This window comes from Pogonomyrmex barbatus, unplaced genomic scaffold (genome assembly GCF_055798465.1).
Source record: "Pogonomyrmex barbatus isolate J1 unplaced genomic scaffold, ASM5579846v1 scaffold7, whole genome shotgun sequence".
Taxonomy (NCBI): Eukaryota; Metazoa; Arthropoda; class Insecta; order Hymenoptera; family Formicidae; genus Pogonomyrmex; species Pogonomyrmex barbatus.
In genome coordinates, this window is record NW_028297171.1 from 5,532,524 (window position 1) to 5,553,125 (window position 20,602).

The following is a 20,602-nucleotide window of genomic DNA, read 5'->3' on the forward strand; positions in this document are numbered from 1 at the left end:
AAAAAACTGTGGTTTTCTAACCGTAGTTTCTGACATACTTACGAGATATCGGGTTACTCGCATTGATGTCCGGAAACACTCTGATTTCATTTGTTACTCTGATGCGTCATATAAGTGAAAGTGTATATCAGTACAGAAAACGAGTAATATGTATAAATTACAATAATTACATGGTAAAAGAATATATTTGGAATGACATGTTAGTAAAAAATTCAAGATAAGTTCGTTTATTTAAAAAATATTGTATTGCATTCGTTCAAGTAAAAAATCCTGAAAAATGTTTAACTTACAATTCAATTGAAGCAACAGTTCACACGTTTAAACGTATACTTCATTGCCAAAAACTATATCTAACGATATTATTTTAATTTTATTTTATTGGCAGTGTTTACTCCATCATCCTTTAAGCAGTTCGGTAGAGAATTCCGGAGAAATACATTCGTAAATAATACAAGTAACAATAACATATATGTTTTAAGAATTTATTGAGCTATTAAATTAGGCATGTTGTAAGGAAAAACTTGATAATGATATAGATAACATAAGAATAATAAACAGTAACTAATAATTATGAAAATAATAATGATAATAATGATAGAGTGATAAGGATAATAAAATAATAATACAACAGGTAACAGTGCCATCCTAGTTTGCACATTAATTTTTTATAAGTTTAGTTAATTAATCTAAATGACTGCTTAAAAGTTGTCATAGAGTATAAATTTATAAATAATTTTATCAGTCACAGAATGACAACTTGTATTTATTCTGTCGCGAATTTGGCACATAAATCGAACGAGCGCATGGCGCTACATTCTTTTCATGATTTTCAGGATGAAATCGATAAGATGCCATTCTTAATCGCACATTTATATACATTTGTAAACACGCTTGTAGCAAGAATGGCAAAGAAAATTCAAGACTCACAAATCTGTCATTCCGTTAATCAGAATGACGTATTTTTCTTTCAAATATAATTTCAATAATAAGCGCGATATATTCGAAAATAAAATGTGATGTGAAAATATCGAGCTAGCTTATCGTCCAAACAAAATTGCAGCTTTCCTCGTGTTCCACGCATTCCAAAAACAAAAGAGAGAAAGAGATTCAGCTGACAAACTGAATATCAAGTATTACGAAGTTCGTGCTTGATATATATCTGTCCTTTGTTTTATTTTATATTGATCCGTGTCTTGAAAGAGCGAACGACACTGAGGATCGCGGTATGCGGTGGATTGAGGAGGACAAGACTGGGTCAGTTGGTGTTCTGTTTGTTGGAGCGAAGGCGAGCCAAGCCTGAACGCTCACCCTCCTCTTCGTCAGACGTACAAGGTACTACGCCACGCGACGATGTAGCCTGCATTAACTCTTGATCCGGGCCATTCCGATGCTCGTACAACAGAATATTCAATGTTTCTTCATATATTCGAGCTTCGGGAAATTCAACCTGAACAGAGGAAAGCATTTTCCATTACATACTTTTAAAATGTCACGTTATTGGATGTTACCTTTGTATGCTTCTTATCGGTTGTGTAAACGATCGAGTGGCAGCAAACTTCGGCTACCTTACGGCCATGTCCATAGAATGTCCAGCAGCAAATCTCACTGGAGCCGATAACATCTTTGATGAATAACACTCTGCCACTAAATCTAAGTGACATTTTGTCAAATAATTCTATGTTCTTTAGTAGATTGTCATCTGACGTACTGCAAGGATTAAATTTATATCATTCACTCATTCTCTATAAATTTAACTATGATAGTAACTCAGGTACAATTGGTTATATCGTGTGACAATATTGTGACAATTCATTCACTGATTATCATTTTTTATCATGCATTTAGGATATTAGTTTATAAATTACATGAAACACCAAATGCATATTTTTATATTAGTTTCTCAACCTCAAGTTACTTGTATATTAATGCTTATTTCAAATGTTTATATATTACTAATTTATATTTACAAAAAATGAAAAGACTCATGATGAAGTATCAAAACATTCACGATTGACAAGTGGCATTTAATATCACCTTGTATATGAATATTTATTATTATGTCTATTAATGAGCAGCTTGACCACAGGCTTAGTAGTATTGCTTATAAGTAATTGTTCTTCCTTCTGGGAGGTGATAAGAGGGACTCTACAGATTGGCTCTGCTTCACGCTCCTTTCGAAGCAGTGCCTGTTCACAGGACTCAGCTAATTCGCTAATACAATAGTACTTGGCCTCTGCGAGCAGCTCTGCCATTTCTTTTGTATTCTCTGGCAATGGAACTGAACCATCTCGCAAAAAATTCAAGATCGTCCCGAAGTGTTTGCCGCACCGGTCGATCAGTATCCAGCCTGCAAATAGAAATCTTCAAATCAAAGATATACAAATGCAACATCACTAATCTATTAAACGTTAAACATTTTTGGAAAATAAAACTTATCAATTTTTTTGTCGATGGTTAAATGAATTAAATTTATGCGCCTTGCTAAGTCATTTCTCACATAAGAAAATTTATCTAGATTTTAGGATCAATTAACAACAGCCGAAAATGCACGTCTCACCTTCGGAGTCGGTCAACACCTCCATGCGACCGCTGAACATGGCACGTAGCATAGTGTCATGCTTCTGCAGGGTACCTATGGTAGTGTAATGGAGGGAGCCCCCGATGTTCAGTTTGACATACTCCGATGGATATTTAATTACCGTCTTGTGCTCGCCCGACATAACGATGCTCTGTCAACCGAACCTGGCGATGCCGAGGCGAGTACTGGCGCGACGCGCCACGGAACGAGGCGCGGAAAGTGGCGAAGCGTATCGATTTCCCGGACGTCGGAGATCAGGTCGAATGTGCGACGGATATCTAAGGACGTTCGCGTTTGCGTCGAAGGGACGTGACGATGACGTGCAGCGTGATCGCGTGCGACGTATTCAGCGTCGCGTCGACATGCGTCCGCTCGCTTACATCCGTTGATATTCGGAAAACGTGGAAGCCACGTATCCTAATATATCTCCGTTTTGTTCCATCTTTCCTTATTCGTCATCAGGCTGCATCAATCGCGGCGAACTTAACAGCGAACTCGAGGATTGATAAACTCGACGAGGAACGCGCTGAATGTGGCGGCGGAATCTCGACCGCGGTGTACGAAAATGCCAAGAATCGTTGTTAGACAAGTCGATTGTTTGGTCCTGCGCACAATGAAGGAAATTTTACGAACAGGAATAAATATTAAATTTTGAAAATAAAATCATAATATAATATAATTTAAATTGTAGCAAAGAAAATAGTTTGTAATTCAAAATTTACACTTTTTTCATTTTTTTAATGTAGATTCAAGTTCAAATCAAAATTACGAGAAAATCAAAGATTTTGAGAGAGCTATACTGCTTATTTGTCAAAATTGAGAATAAAGATTAAACTATAAGATATATATATATTTTTTTTTTATATTTACTTATGGCCATTACACATACTTATGTGCGTTACGTTTAATCTTTATTTCGAATTTTAATTTCCAAAATTGAATATTTATTTCTATTATTCCTAAGAATTTTCTCCATTGTGCGCAGGGCTTCGATTCTGGATGGCAGATGGATTTTTAACCAATCGCAGTCACCAATGTAAACCGAGACGCAGTCACGTGATCTTGCTCCTCGCGGACTCGAAAGGATCAGAGAAAATGGCCGACTCATTGACAAAGTACGGTGTTTACATCGATGATTTGAGCAAAATACGTGTTTTAGAGCCGGAAGCGGCTAATCAAACGAACAAACTGAAAGATGAGTGTCAGAGTTTCGTGTCCAGTAAGTGATGTTGATTTAAGAGTGGCGTCACGACGAACGACATGGCAAATTTATTTAACCGGTTGCTCGTCAGTCACTTGACATTTTCACTCATCGCATGATTCACATCACCACGTGCGCACCGTCTCCTTAATAAATTCTTGCACAAAAAATCACACGTCTGCACGCAATTAAAACGATCGAATTCTCATTAATTTAATCAACAGAATACTCTTCAATGTTCTTAAATTTTTATCTTTTTTCATATGTAAACGAAATACTATTACTATATTATTACTATATTGATACTATTTATACAAAAAATTGATTTTATATAAACAGAACGGTATAGGTATTACTTGATTTACTTATCGATTGAGATAAGTATTTGGAAGTCGAAGTTTATTGAAGATATCTTGAATTATTATTTTAGACGCTACAAAACACATGAGTTTTGTAAAATATGTTAAAGTAGAAATATTTTTTTTTATAAAATAACGATTATAATTAATAGACCAGACCTGTAAAATACATCAAAATCTCATTTGCTCTGGTAATCAATAATCATCTATTTAGAATTAAATTGTGACTTTATTCTTGATTAGGTACAATATAATACACAATTTTATAACAATTATTTCTTTTAAATATATTTAATTATTTTTAACAAATATTATTTTCTTGCTTCTAATATTATGATTCAAGTAATTAATAAATTAGCAGAAATTTTAATCAATTGATTATGAATGCTATTATTACACTATTATTATTATGATTAATTCTATTCTTGAGTGATAAGAATATAATTTAAATGTGAAATAATGAGAAATAAATGTAAATAAAATTACGATACAAAATAAACAATTTGATATCAAGGCCTGATATTTCCTTCTAAATCTTTGTTTAAAAAAATTATCCCATTGTTTTATCGTCAAATTATGCCGCTACCCTGCTTCAGAGATATCAAAAAGAATGATAAAACATTGTAGTGATTTAGAATTTTTATATTGCAGAGATTACTGAATTTGAAAAAAGTTCTGATGGATTTATCAGGATATTAGACAGTTTAGCGAAGGAAGTAGAAAGAGAGAAAATGAGGACGATCGGTGCACGGAATCTGTTGCGTTCTGTATCGAAGCAAAGAGAAGCACAGAAACAGCAAATGCAGGTTTTAAAATAATCGTTGAAAATTTATTGGCAATTTACATTAATTATTTGAGTGGTACTAAACAGTTGTGAAAATTTATGTTATTTTTAAATGTGTTTATAAACAATTTTAAAGTAAAATGAAAGCTTAATAACATTTATTGATACTCAGATAATTAATCTATTCAAAATCTAGTATAATATTTCAAAATATTTAAATTATGTCAAATACGATCTTAAAATGAAATGTATATATCGAAAATGGGCTTTAAACAATTCTACTGAAATTTAATTAATACCAAATTTGGTCGAAGCTACTCTAAAATTTATACTACTAATCTATTCTTGTAGGCATTGATTTTGGAAAAGTCTGTGGAATTGGAACGATTACGAGTAGAGTATGATTCTTTAAAGAAGATTGAACTGGAGCAGCTAGAAACTATTGAGCATTTATCGGTGAATTAATAATTTATTATAATTTTATTATAATTAATATTTTAATTTAAATTTAATTTATTAAATTGTTTCTTTCTAATTTATCGAAAGTCTTTTAGCTTAATAAATGATATAGTAATTTTAGAAAGTATCAATATTCAGTATTTTTTCAAGGAATTTGATTAATTCCTGAATCCTGAAATCTTGATAATCTTCTAAGACCAACGTTACATTTAAACATATAAATTATATTAATTAAGCAGAGAATTTATTATTTAGACATTTAATCCGAAGCACTAGTGTGATTAGAGTTTTATTTTGTAATCTTCAACAATGTTGTTTATAGCGAAAAATAGTAATATAAAATTATCCACTCATTGACGACACAATTGTTATTCATAACAACAAAATTTTGTTATTAGTTTTGTTTTATGAATAAGTTATCAAAAATTTTAATAAAATTAAAAATAAATTACTTTTTAATTATTCAAGAAAAACGAATGTGCGGGAGTATTTGAGTATTTTACATTTATAGAAAAATTTTTTTAATATTTAAAAATTACAAAATAAAAATCTTAATAGTTTGTCTATTTTTTTATAGTTGAACTATACGCTCGTACTTAAAATAAAATAAATTATATATTTGAAATTTAACAGTAAAATAAAATTTCAATGCAGTTCAATATAGGAATAGAAAAACCTAGTATCTCATTGGTCTGAACATATCCGCCAATCGACTGGAGAAACATAACATTATACGAATTACGAGTCGTTTATCACTCTTTGTATAGTTGTTTGAATCATGGTCAGTCATTAACGCGTCATGGCGATCGGAGGATCGTGTTCGAATTCAAATATTTCGTGATAGTGTAACCGTTAAAAAAAAATCGTTACCGAAATATTATTGCGAGCGGCTTTAACAAAATATCAATTATTCGTGATGTATTGAATATCGCGCATTATCGTTATCGTCTTTGCAGTATTCCGGATGATCTGCTTTTGGAATCGAAAGATCGAGACTCTCTTTCGCATCATTCACATTATTCTACGAAAATACATCTATAGTGCAAGAAGAACATGCAGGTGAGAATTTTGCACATGTCCTTGTCCTTTTTGTATTTTGCACCAATCTTTTTTGTAACGTTTTCGCCATTTCAATCGTTGAATTTTTTTTCTTTCAACCTTTTCCAAACTTCGAGAATCGCAATTTCGCCCTTCGATATCGAGTCGATATCGTGATCTGTCATGGCGTCACTACCTCGTTTGAAGTTCCTTCTAGTCGCTGCCTGATGGAAATCTCACGATGAAAGATTGTCTCTCTTGTTAAGTGCCGGATATTGTATTAAAAGTTATGCGTAATCTCAGTTATATAATATTACTAATCGCGTCTTCAAAATCAATCATATTGTCAGATCGGTCACGGTTCTGTATGAACGCGTTTTTAACCTAACCTGATCTATATGTCAAATGGTATTAGATGTGACTCAACGATTGCTAACGATGCATCTCGATCGAGTTCGTGTCGAGTTCATGCCGAATTACTTAAATAATTTTTGTGACGCGATTTGCATTACGTGTCTTTCAGTGCGTTTCCTATTCAACGCTTGATAATCGACGAAAATGGCAGTTACCATTGGTGAGCTGTGTTATTCTTGATATTTTTAATTTATTTGTTGAAAACTAATAACAAATTTGATCATCCGTTCTATATTAAAAATCTGTATATAAAAAATTATAAAAATGTAAAAATATGTAAGTATTTTAAACAATTATGAAATTGCTCAACAATAATTTTGCGTATTATTTAGTTGGATGTGTGTGTGTGTGTGTGTGTGTGTGTGTGTGTGTGTGTGTGTGTGTGTGGTGCGCGCGCGCGCGCGCGTGTGTATGTGGTGTGTGTATGTGTGTGTGTGTTTGTGTGTGTGTGTGTGTGTGTGTGTGTGTGTGGTGCGCGCGCGCGCGCGTGTGTGTATGTGGTGTGTGTTTGTGTGTGTGTGTGTGTGTGTGTGTGTGTGTATAAAGAAGCTATATATTATGGCATTTAGATGTATGTAACAGTCTTTAATGCACATTAATCCAATATAAAGGGGATGATCAAATTTGCTATAAACTTCAGTTTTAGATAAAAAAAAAAAAAATAGAGATTAAGTTATTTTATTCTGTTTAATATTATACAATATTAATGTATGTTTTATATTGCAGATTCTGTGATATATTTATGTTTCGTGGCTATTCTTTGGGGTGCAACTAATCCATTTATGAAGAAAGGTGCACAAGGCTTAGAACATGTCAAAGCTGCATCATTTTATGGACAATTTATCAAGGAGATTGCATTTCTTATCACTAATCTAAAGGTTTGCTGTATATAGATTTTATTAAATTAATGATTCTATATAATAAAAGCAAGAACATAATTTATTTCTTTTTTATATAGTATGTCCTGCCATTTATTCTCAATCAGTGTGGATCGGTGCTGTATTTCCTAACTCTACAGAACACTGATATATCTCTGGCTTTACCAGTCTCGAATTCTCTTACCTTTGTATTTACTGCAATTACTGGCTGGTTCCTGGATGAAGAAAAAGTACATAGAAGTGAGCATACACAAGATTATCTTCTTATTTTAAAAAGATGCAATAATATAATTGCTTTATAATCTGCTTTACTCTTCAGATACCTATTTGGGTATGATTCTTGTATTATGTGGAACAACGTTGTGCTGCTGGGACAAATTGAACAAAACTGTGGAAATGTGATTTATGTGTTTAAGACAACAATCATTAAACATGCATCGCTCTCTTCCTTTTCCTATTCCATTACCTGCTGATTAATCCACATTCATCCTGTTTAATAGTAAGTACACAATGATCAACATATATATGAAATCCTTTCAAACATAAATTCACAATATTAACTTGATTGTGCTCTCTCTTGTTGAATATATAAATATATTTTATTATTAAATTGTATGCTAATTGTCATTTTGTTGAATTTATTAATCTTGTTATAATTTGTTCTCGGTTTTCACATTTAACGAAATCTTATTTTTACAAAGAGGAGTAATAGCTGTGTTAATAAGGTAATAGGTTTTATTCGTAATTCCGTACAATATCGTCAATATATATTCATGATATTTACATGCATAGCGTTTAATGATCCATATGTACACACACACTCGTAGCTAGCACCGGGTAGGAATGAAGTAGTAATTGTAGTGCAAGATGACTATTTATGTCGTCGTAAGTAATTTGTTTCTTTGTCCACGCAAAAAGCGTATCACAGTACAATGGATAATGTCTAGCATCGCGTGTTTTTATTCCTCTACACTGTTATTAAACGTGAAAGCGTCTCACGGCCTGTCGAACGTGAAAATTTCGTAACAGTGTATGTGTAATCTGTGATCCACGAATGTACAGAGACAAGAATTGTGTATTTATATAAAAACACATAGGCCCTATTAAAATCGATTAAAAATTATGATTATTAACACAAGTATTTACATACAATAAGCATGCACAGATGAAATTGATCTATGCACAGAGAAATGTCCAATAATATTGCTATACATAACTGTCAGTTACAAGTCTCTCGATTGTCGAGATAAAATTTAGAAAATATTTTTTCTTCATCTTTATTACATTAACATTTAAAATATTCGTTCGTAAAATATTCGTTCGTTACAAAATATGTATTCGAGAATTTTGATTCGTTAACGAAAGGTATACTGTGGGAATGTAGAAAAATGACGATGGCACTTTGATTCACGGTAGAATAAAGTGACGCGTTAATTTTTTGTGAGACACGTAACGCATATGAATTTAGTTACATGAAACTATGAAAAGTCAAATGACAAATGCACTTTTTGTCAAGTCCCGAAGGAGAAACAAAAGTTAACACAATGAAATTGTTAATTATACGATATATGCGAATATGTTGTAAACGCATTCTCATCATTCGCAACAAATTTAATCCGTTAAATTTGGCAGAGAGAAGGCTATTAAAATAATGCAATATGTCCAATATATTGAGAAAATTCTCATTTTAAAATACACAACTCACATTTAAACTTATAGTTCAAGAGTTTACATTTAACCATATCTTTTTTTTTTGCAATCTTTCTGATTACAAAGAGCATTATTTAATACGCGAAGAATATAACAATATTAATTTAACGAGCAACTGCGGTTCGAAGCTTCTTTGCGTGTGCCTACGTGTATTTGGATGTTTTATTCTGTTTTATTCTGTGTTACGTATAGATGTAGATTTATTTATACGGGGATTAAAACATTGTGTCTTTTAGGCGAAATCCCATAAATTCGCGAAATCGATCAACGTGTTGACAGCAATTGATTTACACGTCGTTACCGCAATTATATGCTATTCGGTTAAAGAAAGAAAATTAAAAACTCGCGCGATCGCAATCGGCACTCGCACGACGTGCATGTTAAAAGATGTATGGGAACAATGTATATTATCAATAAGTCGCGTCGTTATTAATTAGCGCGCGTCGGATATCGACGCCAATTAATCGTCTACGAAATTACGAATTACACTTATGAAACTCGAGACTAGCATTTATCAATGGCCGTCCAATTTAGGCGCGGGACTTTTTGCTCTTTAGTTTGAACCATCCCGCGCTCTTGTTCGGATCACGGGGCACGGATGTAGATCTGCTCAATTCTGGTTTGGAGCCTATGACCCGTGATTTGGTGGCCAGCGATTCCGTGGAAACAGTTCTGTCCACTTTCTGCTTGTCCTTCGATTTTAGCGTGCTGCGATTGATCGTACCTGCAATAATGAACGTGAATGTTCCCCGTTTTTTTAAGCAAATTAGCAAAATTGCTTAGTACAGCATTAATTCAGATTGTTTGTAACTTAGCTGTCCTTAATGATTAAAGTTTACCGCACGTAGCGTTATTTTTCGTTAACTCGCACGCGATCTAGTAAATTACTGGAAAATGTAGCATGCGGTATTTGTAGTAATTTACAAGATTGCATGCGAGGTAACATGAAAAATAATAACATGTGTTTTGTAGGCTTAAGTATCACAAATTTATGTCTAATCATTTCTAATTCATTTTTTTTTTGAGAATCCGTAACAATCTAGTTTAATTTTTTATTTATTCTATATATATATATATATATATAGGCTTACTAGTTAATTTTATTTAAGGATACAGAATGCTATTTATAGCAGAGCATTTAGTTATTTCGCTCAAAAGTAAGAGCATTTACTTGTCTTAGAAAGATTGTCCTTGCTTCGCCGAGCTTCTTTTCCTCGGCGGCTCAGGGTTTCGCGACTTCGTTGCCTGCGTCTCATGGTCGCGATTGGTTTCGCATGCTGTTGCTGATCGTAGTTGATCTCGAACGGTTCCCTATAATGTCGCGGCTTCCACGGAGCAAGGACGCTCACGCTTCTCGACACCGTTCTCGTGTGCGATTGCAACGGTCGATTTAACTCCTCGCGACTCGCCGCCCGGCGTCGCTCGTTCGGGCCTGGTATTTCGCCGACTGGAATGCAGATATCGACGTTGAGTCGTAATTAGAGTGCGGTTACGCTTGCCGATTTTCCATACTTTCACTATCGAACGTTATTCAGCTCGTTAGTTAAATAACTTTGAACACCCAACCGGTGTAAGGCAATAAGATATTTTTTACACATTTCCTCTGACGCAAATGTGACAAGTATTGCAGAATTCCGAGTGTTCAATGAGTAATACGTTTTATAGAGCATATCTATTATTGGCAATGATGACGTTTTGACCAAATGTTACATGCGAAGAATTGAACAAGATTTACGTACTTGCAAAAATAGATCAATCTCAAATTAATACTTAAAATTTAACATCATTTGAAGCTTCACTACTTTCTACATTCTAATTTCCAATTAAGAGAACGTTCTATTTCTACAAAACTTAAGTCGCATTTTGGTTGATATGAACAATATGTTATAATAACATTCCAATATTTTATCAATTTAAATCTTTTGGAATATTTATTGAACGTCTTTAGATATTTAAAGTAAAAAGATAAACGTTTTGTGACGCGCAGTAGATTATTAAATAATCAGAGAAATACGTAAAATTGCTATAGTTATAAAATCTATGTGAGAAATATAATTTTTCTATCATACCTGTAGCAGCATGAAGATATACGACAGATCTCTGTGATCTCTGAGAGTTTTGACTTTGCTGACTGCTGTCGCCTGTTGTACTCTCGCCCGAAGACAACGCGCTTTCAGCGAGTCTCGAAGATTTTCTTGGGGCTGATATGATACCCAAGTTATGGCGGTTCGAATTTGTGACATCACGCCTCGAACAGGCGTGGTCGTCAACTCGTTTACTTCTGAAATAATTAATCATTTTATGTTATCTAAAAATATACTTCTAGTTATTTAGCTGCCTTTTTTTTAATAAGAATACATAAGAAGTTTCCTTAAATAAAAAAATCAATTTTGAATATGTGATATATATTTCAATGTAATCAGAAATAAAAAAAATAAAATAATAAATAATAAAATAGTTAAAACAAGGTAAATAAATAACGGAAGTAGAAAATTTATTTTCTGATTGTAATAGTATTAATTAAAATAAAATGATAAGAAAATTAATTAGCAGTTGAAACATTTCAAATCGTTCTTCCGTGAAATATTTAACCGGTTGTGCATACGCGGTTTGTATTATAGCATTTACCTGCGGTCTCTGTTGGACGAGATGGACTCCTGATCCGTATCGCCGAAGAAGCGGAGATTCTTTTGCACGGAAACTCGTTCAGGCGCAGAGGAAGCTTCCTCATCCTCGGTGCCGGTCGTCAAGATCTCGCTCTCGGGTATTCTCGGCTTTTTATCCACCGGCTACAAAGTTATCGACGCTTCATTATTCATGATCTCGAGGGGAACACCAAATATAGCCGCGCACAGATTATTTCTGCGTATAACAATTACGCCCGCTTATTCCAAATATCGATTTATCGAACATTATAATTTCGCGCACAGAAGACGGACTTTGCAAGTGCGATAGATTGAAACGTATCGCTGTAATGATATATTATTCTGTGGCACTATATAATTTTCATAGCTAAGCACATATTTGGTTTCAGTTTCCTGATTTTTAAGGGCGGCTCCACGAATCTCGATTAACTTTGACTATAGTTTAACTAATTTTTTATGAGATCAGCTCTTTAAAAAAATTATCTCTTTTGAAAAGATAAAAAAAGTACAAAAGAGATTCCATATATCTTTAAATAATGTTATATACACATATTTCTATTTTTTTACTTACTTATCGAGGTTTCTCTTCTTCTTTGTAATAAGATTCAACAGATGTAAAACCTATTTCAATTGAATCTTATATACATCAATCATAATTAAAATTTTTATCTGATACAATACACAATATAGATATATTCCCGATAAAAAAATTTGTTGATATGTCTTTGAGGTAATCTCATTATCTGCTAGATAAGGGATAATAAGATTAAGATATGAGGATTAAGGACGCTTCAAGCTGCTAACGGGAACGTCTCGGAGAAAATAGAATATGACGCGAAATAGTAACGTAGGCATGACTCTTCTTTGTCAATTGTTTGAGACGAACGCCAAGTCAGACATAACTGGCCTCCATCGATGATCGCGATTTTTCGGAATCCAGCCCCGTCTCTCGGTCTCTCGGCTGGGAGAAAATCGCGCGAGCGTGTACAAAGCCGTATTCTTCCCGCATAGCCCGCAAAAATCACGGCCTCCCCCCGTGGTTGCATCGCACGGCGCCTTCATGAGTCATGATTCTCCCCGGGCCGACTCATCCGATAGATCATCGTCCACGGCGAGATTCATACGCACGCAATCATCTCGAACGAGCGCGCGCGAGGAAAGCGGCATCTCCTCTCCTCTCCTCTCCTCTCCTCTCCTCTCCTCTCCTCTCCTCTCCTCTCCTCTCCTCTCCTCTCCTCTCCTCTCCTCTCCTCTCCTCTCCTCTCCTCTCCTCTCCTCTCCGCTTCTCTCCTCTCCTCTTCTCTCCTCTCCTTGCCGCTGCCTAAGATCGGAGGAGAATCGGGACCTGACAGAGATTATTCCCGCGCGCCCGCGCGAACGCGCGGGACGATGGTCGGCTTATAGGGCTAGGCAAGCAACCTCCTGATCGGCACTTAATCTCGCGATTAAATTAAACCACAGAGCGCAGAGTTAGTTAAGCATTTAATCAAACCGATAATTGGAGGTTGCGCTGCCCTAATGGCTCCGCGCAGCGACCCGCGATCTGACTGATGAATGCGCACGGGACTGGTGCGCGAGTTGCGCGCGAGATAACCACGGCACGATCCAGAAGAATCCGCTCGTTATCGGATAATACCCTCGAAAAAGATTTCTAGGCCTCTCGCGGGGATGATTTGCTGCATTTCCGAACGATTCCGAATACGATGGTGTTTCCTCGACGATTTCAAATACGATCTTTCTCGCCCATTTAATTCGTCGGTTTCGGAGAGAGAGACACGTGGACTCGTTCGTTGAGCCTTGAGGACCTGATGATTGCTTCATATGAATCCAAAAATGACGTCAACTGATGAAAACTACTATTGCATATATTCATTTATATACGCTTATTAACGAGGTCAAGTTTTTTTAACAAGAGTTAGTTCCGAAACTGTCGCAAGAAGGCTTGATCATGTATTATATAATTTTTGTAATCGTTTATCTTTGCTGAACGATCATTCATGAATATCGATATATTTTCTTACAATTTAATTGCGAAATTTATTTAGTTTTTTTTTATTTTTCACTTGATAATTAAAGTTTTTGAAAAATTTTTACAATAATTAATATTCTTAGTATTTTAAGAGAAAATAAATTTAAATGCATTTTTCAGTTTTTTAAGATCGAATTTTTCTTGAAAAGCAGTTTAAAATATAGAAAAACTCGTTACATTCAATTTATATATTGGCGATGATCAACTTTAACAAGATTGATCAAATTGTTGGAATCGAAAAATAAGCATAAAAAAATTGAAATAGAAAAATAAAACTATTAAGAATAGGATGTGATACTTACTGTAGCATTGGATTTATTCTTCCTTGAGAGGGACTTGAACCAGCCCTTTCTCTCTGCCTCTTGGCCCTGGTTGTCCCTGGTCAGGGTGTTGGTGGACTCGCAGAAGGACTCTTCCTCTCTGGTAAGAGTGCCGGTGGATCTCGAGAGTCTGGTTGGTCTGGAAGGGCTCGGGCTGCCGCTGGGTGTCGATAAGCGTCTGCGTTGACTGTAGTCCTCCTAAGTCAAAACAAAAAAATTGTTAGTCAGCGACTCAGCGTTTTTCGCAATACTATCTCTATACAATTGCCACTGTCTCATTCGAGTGAATTTCGTCTTCGTGTAATTTATTATAATTTAATTTAAACAATTTAATTTAATTAGAAATAATTTCTTAGATTTCGGTGAGAAATGCATTTGCTATTAAAATCTTTGTATAATCCGATCATGCGGTATAAACTTGCTCGAATCAGACGAAATGGAGCAGTCCGAATTTCAAATCGATAAAGGATTTCTCAGCACGAGATTCAATTGAGTCCATTCGACTGACAAAAATGCGTGTCACTCGCCTTCGTCATTTATGTTAATCGCCGTTTCGCCAATCACGCGTGATCGACCGATCAAGCCGCGGCCTCCCATTCCGCTACTCTATTCACGGGATATATCGTAGGCGCAAGGCCTCGACGGGGCCCGCCGGCCTGGAAAAACTCGCCCCCTCGAAGCGGAGGACGCGCGCGCGCGAGGATGCACACGGGTAGGCAGGCAGGCAGGCAAGCAGGCAGGCAGACGCGTGTCCGTTTCATTCCCGACGACGTCCACGTCGTCGTTATTATTATCATCGCGTTTTGCATCATCACCATCATCAACGCTGCCACCTCCGTCATTTACTCTCGCTCTCACGCATGCATAATGCGCGCCGGCGCGTTACGGCTCCGGGCGCTTATCACGACTCTCCCCTGTTTATTCATCGGTATTCCAGCAAAGACCACGCCGACGATCATAATCGCAGCCGCCGTCGAGGCCACCGCCGCGGCCGTCGCCGGTGCATACTGCACGTAACGCGCTCGGAAACTGCACAGGAAGTATCGCCGCGTATCGTCTAATCTCGGAATGTTAATCTCTCGCGGATCAATTGACCCGATCGACGCGCGATTACGTGTTACTTCTCATTGTGAAATCGGGACATCGTCCCGATGGGAAATATGCTATTCTGCATTCTAAACTTAGCGAGCGTGTGATAATCTGCTATGCTCTTGAATCTTCATCGATTAATCATCTCAAACTGTATTAATAGACTGTATTATATCATTCGTGCTGTAAACTTATTGAAAATCTTTTGAATTTTTTTTTTGGATTAAAAAGTGATTCTTTTTAATGCTTTGATATTTTTTACAATGTCGTAAACTTTTAACATGTATATAAAATATTATAAATTGCAAAATCTCTTTTTAAAGAAATTATATTTCAAGAATGCATAGATTTAGCGTAGGAGATGAAAAATAGAACAGATACATTTGCCAGAAGAGATAAAATATCTTTCTGCGTGCATTATAAAGAGGAAATCTGAAGGTATTAAATAAATGATATGTTAGGGAAAATGTTAAAAAAAGGACTACCTCTGTATTATATGTACAGCTATAGCTGTGTGTAATATAGTTTAGTATTCTCTCATGGCCTTTTATGTTATCCAAATAGCGAATCTGTGTAGTTACCATAATTTTTTGGAGTAAAGGACTGAGAGTAAAGGAATGCGTTTACGATTCCTTCTTCCTCTTGCATGCGTAATATGCCATGCGTGTGCGTCGGAGCTTTCAATACGCAATACAATCAACATATCACGGCGTGGCGTGTATATAGATGTGTGTATCCACCGCGTATAAGCTCTTAAATGACTCACAATGAATAGCCCATATCATGGAATCATCTGCATAGTACAAGCACGATACGCTTTCCTGGTACTCTCCATATATACGAGCAACAATATCTCGTGCGCTTTCCATAACGAGTCGTGGCACGCACTGACGACGATGACGACGACGACGACGACGACGACGACGACGACGACGACGACGTCGTCGACGACGACGACGACGACGACGACGACGACGACGACGACGACGACGATGATGATGACGATGACGATGACGATGACGATGACGATGATGATGACGATGATGATGACAATGACGACGATGAGGACGAGGACGAGGACGAAGAAAAGGTCGAGTGCTAAAGACGAAGAAAAAGCTGAGATCTGCGGTATAGAAAGGGAGGAAGGGCCTAAGGGCATTGTGACCCACACACCGCCCTGCTAATTCTTATACCGTCCATGGCCTTCCTCTTCGCCGCGTTCTTTTCCTTCCTCATCCTCCTCCTCCTTCTCTTCCTTCTCCTCCTCCTCCTCCTCCTCCTCTTCCTCAGTTTCTCTCTTCTTCTTTGCCTTCTTCGCGTCCGGGGAATGCGTTATGCGCGGAGCTACTCCCTTGCCCTTCTGTGACTCGGCGTGGGCCGCCGAGATTGGGCTAGGTCGCTTATGTGCCTAAGTGCGTACTCATGCACGCGTGCACGAATACGTGTGCGCGTGTACGTGCGTGCGTACGTCATGTGGCACGAAGCGTGCGCGAACGCGCGCGTGTATCCCCATCGCATAACTCTGCAACATTAAACCGCTCGCCGTAGGTCACCGTAGATTACGCATAAATTCCGAGAGATGCGATTTACGACGTTAACTGGCATCCCGGTCTCCCTGCCCGCCACCTCCTTTCCAGATTTTCTTGCCGCCATCTGCGAGCGAGCGGCCCCGTCGCCGTTGCTGTCGCCGCCGATAGGCAAAGAAAATCGGTCACGAGCGAACCGAGTTTCTTCCTCGTCTTCTCACTTTTCTGAGTTTGCCTTCTTACCACAACTGTAGGGAAGAATGACTTTTGATTGAATATTCATAAAAAGGAAGTAGAATTCATTGCTTTCTTAATCTTTATCTCGCACGATGAATTGAAAAATGCCAATTACTAAAAATAATGATATGTGAGCAATTAAATTTCCTGAATGTTTAATATGCGATTTTTCAAAAAGATGAAGACATCATATAATTACATGCTCCTGTTAAATTCATTATTATTTTTTATATTTGACAAAGTACGGGTATCAATTGAATTTATAATAAATATATTAATAAAGTAATAAATTAAATTTTTATATTATTTTTATATTATTGATAACAAATAGTAGAAACAATTTACATATATGGCTAATTATTCTATTTTTAAATCATTCAAATTATTAAAATAGACATAGATCGCTACAGGAAAGTATTAATTTTTAATTTCTCTCCGATAAAATTTATAGTATTTTCAATTATATTATAACTTGAAAAAAATTAATAATTATTTCATTTGCAAATGGAGAAACATTGGAGAACAACAATGGAGAACATTTAAACTTGGGAATTATTCTAATTGATATCATAAACACATTAAATTATATTCATATCATATTGAATTAGTTGAGGAAATAATGGAACGGGAACAAAGTAGTAAGCTATATCGATGTAATGCAAGAAATAAGAAATCAAAAGAATCCCGGTGCTGTATGGCATTACAGTAAGATCTGTAATGCGCAAAGCCGCAAAATAAACGAATGTGATTGGTATCGAAACTTCTGTCATATCGGGATCACGATAGTGATTCGTCGATACACGCGTAATGATCAAACAACCGAGGAAGAGAGATGATCCGCGGTAGAGAGGCAAGCCAAGTTGGAAATACCTGCGATGAGAAAAGCGAAAGCAACGCGCGAGAGAAGAGGGAGAGGACGCGCCGCAAGAAACATCCACCTTGAATATCGCCGGCGGATGACGGGATGTGGTTTGACCAGGAATGCGCATTTGGAGAAGATCGTACTACCTTGCGTTAAAAGAAATCCGTTATGATTTTTATACCTGCCACCCGTTCGTCTCGATTTTCCTCCGTTCAAGTGCGCTAAAATATACAAAACATTGAGGATATCGAGATAAAGAAAAGATAACGTCTCTAAGAACGATTAGTCACATTAGTGACATGAAACGATTAATTATAGAATTAACTAGATTCTGAAGCAGTTTATGATTAATATTCATGTATGAATATTATAAATTGGAATGTGAAATAATAAATAATAAATGACTAGGAAATTAAATTTAATTGATTGACAAATAATTTAATTATTTAACTATTAATTGAATAATTTTTGAAATTTTTCCCTAATGGAAAATTCAAATATTTTTATAATGTAACTATAGATTTTACGTATAGCTCGTGATTTCCGTTTTTCGTCCAGGAATTCTTGTCATTCCTCGTAGATTATATAAGTTTTATTTACGAAACTTGTTTCCTCTTCTAGGAATCTGTTTCGTCGCATAATTTTCGCATAACAAGATTTTATATCTAGATTATTATGTAACACCTCTGTTATGCAAACATTCAACAGGATGTAAAATCTATTTCTAATAGTTTTGTGAAAGATTTATGATTTTATTCTTACTTAAACTTATAGTACCTTTATTTTTTTCTTATCAAATTATTAAAAGATAAAAATTTTAAATAGAATAAAAGTTTGAAGCATTAAATTTTGTCAACTTTATTTTTAATATTTAAAAAAAATAAATTTATCTTTTTAAATTTTACAAAATACACACTTATTTAATATTAGTAAAAATACATATAAAATTTAAAATATGTTCATTGATAAATCTAATTCATAAAATTAAATATTCAATTTTATGAAAACATTTATATTTCTATTTTATTGATATTTAAAAATGAAAAAAAAGAAAATTGCTTGTTTTTTTGCGGTCTTCCTTCGAGATTAAAATTTTTTTTATGATTATCTTTTTTTATTTTGATGTGATGGCCAATATTCTATGTGATGGGCATATTCGATATTCGATGTAAGATATTGAATATGCTTTCGTTCTCGATCATCGTGGATCATTAATAATCAACAATATGCCGCGTGAAGAGAAAAGGATGTATTCTTGCTTTTCTTTTGCTCTCGCGAGTATTTTATTTTTTTTTTTAGAATGTATGGCGTATAACTGTATTTACGATTAGAAGTCTCGATAATACAATTTGCCCTGATTATCAATGAATGTGGGAAAATTCTGATATGATTTGATAATTTAATTAATATAAGAAAAATTAACTTAACTTTTTAAGTTTTAAATTTTTTAAAAATTAATATCGCACTTTTTTCAAAGAATCTTTTCAGTTGAATGTGCTTATGCAAATTTCTGTACATAGATTTTTGTTTTTTAAAAATATGTTTGATATTTTTTATTTAATCTAGAAATATTTATCGAAACGTGTGAATAAAAGATTAATTGCATATTTTGTCACATTTTTTTATTTTATCAAGTTAAAAAAATAAACAGATTAGAAAAAACGACTGCGAACTAAATTATATACTTTTTCATGTTCCAATGTTTATTCATTTATTTGAATTATTATCGGAACATCCATGGATGGGTGATGTTTTCCCTTCAGTGCGGTCAACGAGATTCGTGCTCGCGCTTTCATTTCGCCTTCGATAATAATTATAATTGATGAAATGACACCGCAAGCCGGACAACGGGGACTTTATCGAGCGCTCGCGATCGCCTTGGGAGATACGAAAGAACGCATGCAAAATACGCGTATACGATACACACGGAACTCGACTTCTAACGAGAACGACCGCCCCGGTAGGTGCTTCAGCGACGTCGATGAATATTAATTATTCCGATCATGACGAGATGCCTCATACACCCGCGCTCTTTCCCGCAACTCGTCATTCAGCTTCTTGACTTCTGCCAATTACGACAGACTATTTACAAATTTGTAAGTGGTTCTCATTTTCGTCTAAAAACCTATTTCTATTATTCTGCCATTTTCCATAAGATGTCCTCGGAAAGAACACTTTGTTAAAGTATTTAAAAATTGATTAGATATAAATCTGAAAATAATTTTATTCGGGCCAGCAAAATATTTAAATAAGAAATATAGGAAAATTTTTATCATATTTAAGCATCCAACAAAATTATTTTCAGATTTGTGTCTAGCCAAATTTTTAGACACTTTAATAAAATTCCATTCTTTTTGTGCTTATATCGACCTTGATAAAGTATCCATAATAGAGTAATCAAATTTGCATCATGATATTAGTTGAATTATTAAAAAATATCCTTCATACAAAAGCAGGAGCAATTTTACTTTTC

General features: G+C 35.2%; 4 protein-coding genes across 8 annotated transcripts in view; 2 read left to right on the forward strand and 2 right to left on the reverse strand.

The window, feature by feature from the left end:
- Nucleotides 1-211: 211 nt before the first annotated feature.
- Nucleotides 212-3,153, reverse strand: LOC105432187 (BTB/POZ domain-containing adapter for CUL3-mediated RhoA degradation protein 3). Its single transcript, XM_011646873.3, has 4 exons — nucleotides 2,558-3,153; nucleotides 2,035-2,347; nucleotides 1,509-1,707; nucleotides 212-1,447 (listed from the first exon to the last, which is right to left on the reverse strand). Exons 1-4 carry the CDS (start codon nucleotides 2,718-2,720, stop codon nucleotides 1,256-1,258), a joined length of 867 nt encoding a protein of 288 aa, XP_011645175.1. The 5' UTR covers nucleotides 2,721-3,153; the 3' UTR covers nucleotides 212-1,255.
- A 433-nt stretch (nucleotides 3,154-3,586) lies between these two features.
- On the forward strand, nucleotides 3,587-5,467 carry IFT20 (intraflagellar transport 20). The gene is made up of 3 exons (XM_011646876.2): nucleotides 3,587-3,797; nucleotides 4,790-4,944; nucleotides 5,274-5,467. The coding sequence occupies exons 1-3, from the start codon at nucleotides 3,674-3,676 to the stop codon at nucleotides 5,385-5,387; spliced, it is 393 nt and encodes a 130-aa protein (XP_011645178.2). The 5' UTR covers nucleotides 3,587-3,673; the 3' UTR covers nucleotides 5,388-5,467.
- Nucleotides 5,468-6,331: 864 nt separating this feature from the next.
- Nucleotides 6,332-20,602, forward strand: part of LOC105432188 (transmembrane protein 234 homolog) — a 54,450-nt gene continuing 40,179 nt past the window's right edge. The window contains exons 1-5 of one of the 4 annotated variants that reach the window (XR_016140807.1): nucleotides 6,572-6,993; nucleotides 7,560-7,711; nucleotides 7,792-7,951; nucleotides 8,031-8,210; nucleotides 8,413-9,428. Coding sequence is in view for 2 of the 4 variants with exons in the window: in XM_011646874.3 (XP_011645176.2) it covers nucleotides 6,978-6,993; nucleotides 7,560-7,711; nucleotides 7,792-7,951; nucleotides 8,031-8,113 (411 nt within the window). In the remaining 2 variants the exon portion in view is untranslated. Of the gene's footprint in view, nucleotides 6,441-6,571; nucleotides 6,994-7,559; nucleotides 7,712-7,791; nucleotides 7,952-8,030; nucleotides 8,327-8,412; nucleotides 9,429-20,602 lie in introns of those variants that run through there. The other 3 variants (XM_011646875.2, XR_016140806.1, XM_011646874.3) reach the window with 3 other exon arrangements.
- Nucleotides 9,361-20,602, reverse strand: part of blo (bloated) — a 110,345-nt gene continuing 99,103 nt past the window's right edge. For both annotated transcript variants that reach the window (XM_089082980.1, XM_011646877.2), the window contains 5 exons: nucleotides 14,398-14,613; nucleotides 12,050-12,210; nucleotides 11,491-11,702; nucleotides 10,593-10,868; nucleotides 9,361-10,145 (listed from right to left, as the gene is read on the reverse strand). In XM_089082980.1, the coding sequence (XP_088939106.1) occupies nucleotides 9,952-10,145; nucleotides 10,593-10,868; nucleotides 11,491-11,702; nucleotides 12,050-12,210; nucleotides 14,398-14,613 (1,059 nt within the window). In that variant the 3' untranslated portion in view covers nucleotides 9,361-9,951. The remainder of the gene's footprint in view (nucleotides 10,146-10,592; nucleotides 10,869-11,490; nucleotides 11,703-12,049; nucleotides 12,211-14,397; nucleotides 14,614-20,602) is intronic.